This window comes from Apteryx rowi, unplaced genomic scaffold, assembly GCF_003343035.1.
Source record: "Apteryx rowi isolate R43461 unplaced genomic scaffold, aptRow1 scaffold_404, whole genome shotgun sequence".
In the NCBI taxonomy this organism is placed as follows: domain Eukaryota; kingdom Metazoa; phylum Chordata; class Aves; order Apterygiformes; family Apterygidae; genus Apteryx; species Apteryx rowi.
The window spans coordinates 790014-798085 of NW_020450572.1; the positions used below are offsets into that span (position 1 = coordinate 790014).

The 8072-nt window shown below is 37.3% G+C and overlaps 1 protein-coding gene across 4 annotated transcripts in view; it reads right to left on the reverse strand.

Annotated features, from left to right (window-relative positions):
• Positions 1-1766: 1766 nt before the first annotated feature.
• LOC112970746 (periodic tryptophan protein 2 homolog) overlaps positions 1767-8072 on the reverse strand; it is a 20201-nt gene continuing 13895 nt past the window's right edge. For all 4 annotated transcript variants that reach the window (XM_026075476.1, XM_026075474.1, XM_026075475.1 and 1 more), the window contains 6 exons: positions 7567-7675; positions 6970-7035; positions 6396-6614; positions 3678-3828; positions 2584-2658; positions 1767-2379 (listed from right to left, as the gene is read on the reverse strand). In XM_026075476.1, the coding sequence (XP_025931261.1) occupies positions 2226-2379; positions 2584-2658; positions 3678-3828; positions 6396-6614; positions 6970-7035; positions 7567-7675 (774 nt within the window). In that variant the 3' untranslated portion in view covers positions 1767-2225. The remainder of the gene's footprint in view (positions 2380-2583; positions 2659-3677; positions 3829-6395; positions 6615-6969; positions 7036-7566; positions 7676-8072) is intronic.

Consider the following 8072-nt stretch of genomic DNA (forward strand, 5'->3'; position numbering starts at 1 on the left):
GCTTGCTTGCTTGCTTTCCCGGATCTCGTGAGATAGTGTGTTGTTTTCAAAAGAGAGGGAGAGAAAAAAAGAAAATTTTAAAGGAATGAGAAAAAAAAAAGTACTGCCTCCTAAAAGGTCTTCTCAGTTGCCCCTTTTCAGAAGAAGGATATAAGAAACCTCAAACAGTGCCAAATTTCAACACTGCTGTCCCCCTCCTCCCCCCAGCTTTCTTTTCCTAGTAAGCTAAAATCAGTTTTTAAAAAAGCTTTGGTTTAGTTGTTTTGGCTTTCTTTTATTAAGGAAACCAAACTACATAAAAAACATTCCTGATGAAATAGATGTAGGCATCTATATATGATTGGATCTAATTAAATCACAACGCAAGTTTCCAGATATAGCCTGAACCTGCAATAAAAAGGTAACAAAATGATGCCGTTTAAGGCCTAACCCCATTGCCCTTGGCCCATCCTTTCAGACTCGCAAACTGCGCAGATGTGCACAAAGATCAGACCAAACTTTGGGCCTACCAGACTTAAAACCTAATATTCAGTTTTCATTATTGCCCCCATTAATAGACAAGAGCACACTGGAAAATTGTATTGGCTTTCATGTGCATCATAAAATTTGTCTTGATAACTTAAGAACTTGTTATAGCTTAAGCAAAATGACTACAGGAGCAGAACACATCCTTATCTCTACATAAGAGCTGACGACATGCTGCCCCTCTCACAAGGTTCTTGCACCATGTAAAACTTACTTGTGAAATTACCATCTTCAGAAATGTTTTCAACATGAAGAGTGAAATAAGGCAAAAGCACATCTCTATTTGGATTTTCTCCATATGCTGTGTTTTGTACTACTGTGAACTCAAGAGATAAATACAAATTTAGGGACTAAGGCTACTTCATAAAGAGCACAACTCCTATTTTATGTACAAAGCTATCACCTTGACAGTCCCAAAACAGTAATAACCTGTCTGCTATGGGCCACAAAGTTAGGGAGATAAATCCTGTCTTAACATAGGCAAAGACATGTATATGAAAACAGTAAGATGGATTACAAAGTAACAATTGTGTTAGCGTGTCAGGTAACATGATCGTGCTTTGCACGCCGAGTTATGCATTTCAGAGCTTTAGAAGCATCCCAGGATGGATTTTCTCTCCTTGTGTGCTCCTTTTTCCCCTAGTCAGGCTTCCCTTCTGCCTCTTCTGCTTTCTACAATGGCAGAGGAGGAGGCAGAGCAGTGAAGAATGATAAGCAATTCCAAGTCCTAACTCAACACCGCAGAGCATCTTCCGCAAGCATCTCTCTCCAGCCCAACTACTCCTTCACCCCTTTTGTCTCTGACACCCTGCAACACAGACATGACCATGAAAATTACTGGAGGCAGGGGGTGCCAACAACTGAAGACATTTTTAAACATTTTACCATAAGAAAAAAAAATGCTATGTTGTATTTATTTTAAGTGGCAAGTGYATCTTTATTTACACATTGAAATCCCACAAGCTGACTGCATGTGTCTGCTGCATGTTTTGGACACATTTTTTCCTGCAGCAGTAATCCCATCTCCCCTCTCTTCCAAGAGTTGAGCATTTAAAAAAAAAAAAAAAAAAATCACTGCTGGCTCAGTGTTAATATTTGCAACATCTTCACTAACAAAGCCCTCTCAACATGTGGCTTGGAAACATTCCAAGCGTGGTTTTTTTTTTTTTTTCATACTCAGGACCTCAGTGTCAGTACTACCCAATTCCCATGTCAATTCACAAAAGCAAAGAAACCAGAACTTTCAGATTTTGTTATTTTAATAAACAACTTTTAAAAAACAAGAAAGAGCTTTCTGGAGGGAAAGATAAACATTTGTAACACATTCCCTCCCTTACAGTTTAAATTACATTATTGCATTGGCAATTTACAAACATAAATCTTTACCACAGTACCTCAGATTATTAATTAAATCCCTAGAGAAGTTTTATAGCACAGTAACTTTGTTCCCATATTCATTGGTACAGATGTTATTCATCCTAATTATTGGAACTTCATCGGATTTCACAGAACACACAAAGTATACCATAGATGGCACTTTGTCCATCCTAAATTTAACTGATTTCTGTAGCTTACATGTAACACTCTCCATGCTGTCAAAAAAGAGTGAAATGATACCTCTATAAGGGCCACTCAGTCTCAGTGAATACCACTGCATAAAATCATTTTCTCTTAAATTTTCTTCCTCTCATGAAGAGTAACTAGGAACTAAAATTGTCCTTATGAACATCTTGCATAATATAATCACTGTCAGAATCCACGTCTTCTTCATCTTCTGTGTCTGCCAGACGTTTCATGCCCCGCTGTTGCGAAATGGCTAATGCATATTTAATATTGTAGATATTCCATTCACAGCTGTAAAAAATAAGAAACAGGATTCCATTTTTCTCCCCAAATAATTCTATTTTTCTCAAAAAAAAAAAAAAAAAAATCTCTTAAAATAAAGGTACCCCTATAAGGCCATTTTCAAACCTCTAATACTATACCCCCACCAGCCCCCAAATTACTCCACACTTTAATAAAGGATGATTTAAACCTCTTAAATATGACAATACATACAGTTTGGAAACATCTTCAAAATGACGTTGGATGCTTTTCTGAAGAAATTGGATCACAGGGAGCAGCTTTTCTGACCTTGAATGGAGAAAATGTGCAATTTACAGTGCAATTTATAGTTACATGTGGAACCCTAGAACTTTTCTGTATTCTCAAAATTTTAAAAACTATACATGTTAACTTTTAAATATGAACATTTTAAGATGATACCAAACAAACAAAAGCTATTTGCTTTTAATTGTATCACCACTTATTATACTAAATACAAGTAATTTATTGCCAGAAATCACTTTTTACTAATGTCAAACTGCAGCTTGAAGAACTGACTCTGCTTGCTGTAATGATGACAGTTCCTTCCAAATACTATACTACTTTCCAAACAAGGAGGAATTTTATTTAAACTCTTCACTTCTACTTTAACAGCAAAAAAAGGAGATAATTTGTTCTGGTCATTTCAGTCATTCAAACATTAATACCAATGTTGCAACAAGCAAAGGGTTACACAACACACTGTTACTTTAATCTGCAAGACTCCCCCTCTCAGAGGCTACTTGACCTCTCACTAACTGTCACAACCCTAATTTGCCATTTTTGTTCCAAAAAGTCTATAAACTCTCTACTTGTGGTGAGCTGAACACAATTCACAGGGCAAGACCATGTAATTGAAAACAACTAGGTAAGAAAGCAGAGTACTAAGTTAACAGTGCATGCTATAATCACAAGGAAAGTCTATAAATTACAGTCAGTACCTGTGCAATGTCTTTCATTTCATTTATATTTAATATGCATAATCGTTCAAAAGCACAATTTCCCCAAATCCTACTAGCACCCTTGAAATCTTCAGACATTAATACGCTAGCAACCTATGCAAAGTTTACCTGCAGTATCTGAAAAATCCTTTGCAATTTAGCTTCACAAAATCTATTATGCATTCCAGTTCTATCTTGCATACTTGTTAATACAGAAGTTGTACAATCAAGTAGTTTTAGCTGTTGTGTATGAGGATATCCAGAATCTCAGTAACTGTTAACTGAAACCCCCAAGCTGACAGACATTTGAAAATGCTTGTCAGCATTTTGACTTCCAYGAGAGCTCACCTTGTTTTTAGTTTCTGTCCATGTAGCATGAGCAATTTATGAGCCCAAATAAGATAGAACTCTAAGTGACATGATATCTCAAAGGCAGAGGCCAGGAACTCCAATACTTTCTCCACGTACAGATCTGGGAGTGATGAGCAGACAACGTCAACTGTGAAAAAAAGAAGAAAAAAATTGCATAGACATTAGTGTTGAATTACTATTTGGAACAATATGAAAGAGAGCATAGGAAAGTATATTGGGAAGGAGAATAAACCACGATCTTGGGAACTATTTGAAGCATAATACTTTACATCAGGACACAGTACCACAACCCCTCAGAAAGCAAGTCTTTCCTATTTGAGCCTTCCAATCACTACTATATTTAAAAGGATAGATTTTAAAAGGAAGAGTTTAACAACTCTCYTCTTCTCCAAGATCTGCCATAACATTTTTTCCTCCTATCAAAACACTCTCCCCCACCATCTTCCCTTCAGAACTTTTACTTCCACCTTTTCCTTCTCTTTTGGCATAGCCAGACTTTACCAAAGTCGTGGTGCTCCTGACTTCATAGGAATTCTGTATTTAGTGGAACAAGTTAGGTGTAACAATCAGAAGCAATAAAGGATGCTTGAAAAGATATCAAAGTTGCTCACCCACAGAGGAAGTATCCGAACGCAGTTAGCAATTCGGCAGCACAAAGAAGTATGACTTTATAACCATTCCAAATAATTTCACATATAAGTATGACCACGTCATTATCCATGATCCTCTCTACAAATAATCAATCCTTATTCTCTGCAGCCACCTCAACTGTTCTATCTAATGTTCAACAGTGAAAAACATTCTTCATCTCTAAGAGAAAGAGTTAAACATTTATTCTGCCACTGTTGATCACTAAGCCTGAAATTTCACTATCTCATCCTCTGCTCCTGGGGTTTTGGCTCCTGCCTTCATATCCAGTATTGTCTACATATATATATATATGGACTTTTGGTTAACTTCAGTAAAAAAAAACAAAAACAAAAACTAAGTTTTGCCAGACAGAGGAAAACACTATTGTGCCAATGAATATATGCAAAAGGTGATTTACCCTGACGTGGATAATTATCAAGCTTGCTACCTAGGGAATAAGGTAAGAAATCCTACAAAGCTTGGAATACATCCGATCTCAGACTAGAGCATGTTTTGACCAGAAGGAATATTTGTTACACATAAAACACTGAAAAGAAATAATCACTTTTCTCTGGGGTAACAACAGTTAGGTAAAGCTAATAAAATATGATTTAATGTTATTATGATGCAACTGTTAATGAAGTTATAATGTTAAACAATAAAATAAAATCTTACAAAAAACTTTCAATGTATCTACTACATACAGTTAATGACTGTGTACTTAGCAAATTAGCAATCAGCAAAAAGAGAAAGGATGCCAAAAAATGGCTTCAGTAAATGTTCTCCGAAGCCATGTGACATCTTACCGATTCCTTTTTTGGCATGCTAGGGCTGTAATTGTGAAAGTATCCATCTTCTGTGAGAAAGAGCTTTAACACTTTATGACAGAGACTGTTAACTAATAATCTGTTTGGTTTGTGTGAAAACAACCCTCTATCATGACTATATTTGCAACTGTTTAGAGGGATGAATTTAACAAACACAAGACCAAAAGGAATAAAATAATCAGAAATGCAAAAGGCTGACACTTGCAGAGTTTTTCCAAATTCTGGCAGTCCAAAGCAAGGCTAACTTAGAGCAGCTGGCTCAGAGCTTTATCCAGTTGAGCGCTGCACATCTCCAAGGACAGAGACTCCACTACTTCCCCAGGCAACCTGTTGCAGTGTTTGACTACTCCCAGCACGGAAATTTTTTAATATCTAATTAAAAAGTTTCCCATGTTGCAACTCATGTCTGTTGCCTCTTGTCCCATCACTGCGCACCTCCAAGAAGAGTCTGGCTCTGCCTTCTTTACAATTTCCAATTAGGCACTTGAAGACAGTAAAAATATTCACCCTTGGCCTTCTCTTCTTAAGACTGAATAAGCCAGTTCTCTCAGCCTCTCTTCATCTGTCACGCACTCTGGACCCCTAACCTGTTCTGAGGTCCTCCACTGTATGCTCCAGCATATCAATGTCTGTCTTGTACTGGGGAGGTCCACTGCTGACTCACATTAAGCCTGCCATGCACCTAATACCAATACCGTTCTGAAAACCTTACCTGAATATCCAAACCTGATCAAATTCCGTGTTCAAAAGTGATGAAATAAACTAAAATAGTGAAATCAAACCAAGAGGCAGTGCAAGACTTCCATTATTTTGGTCAGMTACCTCTATGAGCCACAAGACTATAGAGTACATTGCGTGAGCTATGTATATACAGCTAAAAGAGTAACTTCTGAAACCCATCCTATCTAAACAGTGCAAAGCAGGTTTAGTCTCTTTCATCTGGCTTGATTCCAAGGGAGCTTTATCCTTATTATTGCTATCCTGGGGATAAAAAAAAGAGTAGGCCACACAGAAGTTGAACAGTTTGTGCATGTAGTAGATTGATAAAACCATCCCCTTCTTCTTAGTCTTCAGCTATATCATAATAAATAAGAAGCCTTGAGTCCTTAAATATTACTGTTTGGAATTTTTTTTTTTTTTTTTTTAAGAGCTAAACCTCTGCCCTTTAGGCTTCAACTTATTTGGCTTACACATCTCTGCATACAATTAGTTCAAACTTCATGGAAGATACACTTACCTTCATTACTAGGTATAGCCTCTATGACCTCCTGAATTAATTTCTTTTCATTCAGCTTGAAGGCCATGATGATAGCCATAGTGTATTCCTTCTGATGCAGTATTTTGTGTATATTGCTGGGTGTGACATCAACATCTAGCTCAAAAGGATCAAAAATTAGCCCAGAGTCCAGTGAATAGATAAGAAGGCCTTCCGTGGTGGTGGCTGCCCAGCTTCGTCCTAGAAGAGAAATAACAATACTTAAGAACACAGCTGTCTTTTCTAGGATGGAAGCACAAGAGTAATGATAAACATAACACTTCATTGCTTGCACAACATGGGAAAGACAGAAAACCATACATTAGTGATGGGCCTGTTAGTAATGATAAAATGCTTGTGAAAAATACCAGCTGAAAGTAATGTACACTTAAATTTCCTAATTATCCACTGTGCAGGGAACCAGACTACTAACCTAGCAGCACTCCATAACACCTGGAGAAGTCATCTCCAAGGTACTTCATTATTACTCCTTCATTGCTCTATTCTTTTGTTGTATGTGGAAGAAAAAATTCCTACATTCATTGTCAATACTCACCTGTAGGAGAGAACTGCAGGCAAGTCACTCTTATTTCTGGTTTGAAGTGTCTAGAACTCATGTCACCTGAAAGAGAAGTTTAGAAGTGAATTTATATATCCACCAAATGTTCACAGTCTAGCTATGAACTCTATGTTATTATCATAATGCTTAAAAATAATGGAGAATATGCCAAAACCTGGTGCAGTTAAGGACACAGTAAAGGACAGTCCTTGTTCAAGAGATTTTACAGCTAAAATAAACTAAATGAAGCGGTGGGACTGAAATTTGCTCACTGTCATAGGAGAAATCAAAGACAAAGCAAGGAACTGGAAAACGAATTCAGGTCTCCTGGGTCCCAGATTCAGTAGACCATAGTACCTTCTGTTTTCTATTGCTGCTTCTACACAAAAGGATCTATCCATACATGCACTTAGCACTTTTGAAACAGATCACTGTGCCAACAGAACATTCAGTAATCATAACTAGAAAACTGAGCTGGACAATTCAAACCCTTCATATCTGATACCTAACTCTAGGTCTGAGGTTTTGATTCACATAAAGCTAGGAACAAGAAAGGAAAGCCCAAAGTCATCTACTTATCATAAAGAGACTTACCTCTCTTTACTCCAGGAAGAGGAATAGCAACACCGTCTTCATCTCCAGCACCTTCATCAATCAGAGCCATGCTGCCAAATTCAGTCATTTTTCTTCGATCTAGGTACTCCTAGAAAAACATTCCATTCACTATACTGAATCTCCTTTCAAATATCTGGATTAACTGAAAATTTTCCAAGATGGTCAGTAGTTATCTAGTGATTATTTCTTTAAACTTTCTTCCAAAAGTTTCTGCTAATTTGTGGAAAACCAAGCATTTCACAATAGCAGGCAGAAGCGTTCAACCACTGATCAGAATCAAGACTGCTCAACTCTTATGGCCTCAGAATAATGCAGGTCAGTTCAGACTGTGGCTTCACATTATTATACTGTTGTTCTGGCTAACAGGTGCACCGCTTCCTTAGATGTGGTCCTACTCTTTCCTCCCTTCAGCCTCCATAATTGCATTGTGCTAATAGAACCATTGTGTAACCAGACAGCTACACAAATGAGGTTTAAGATTTTTT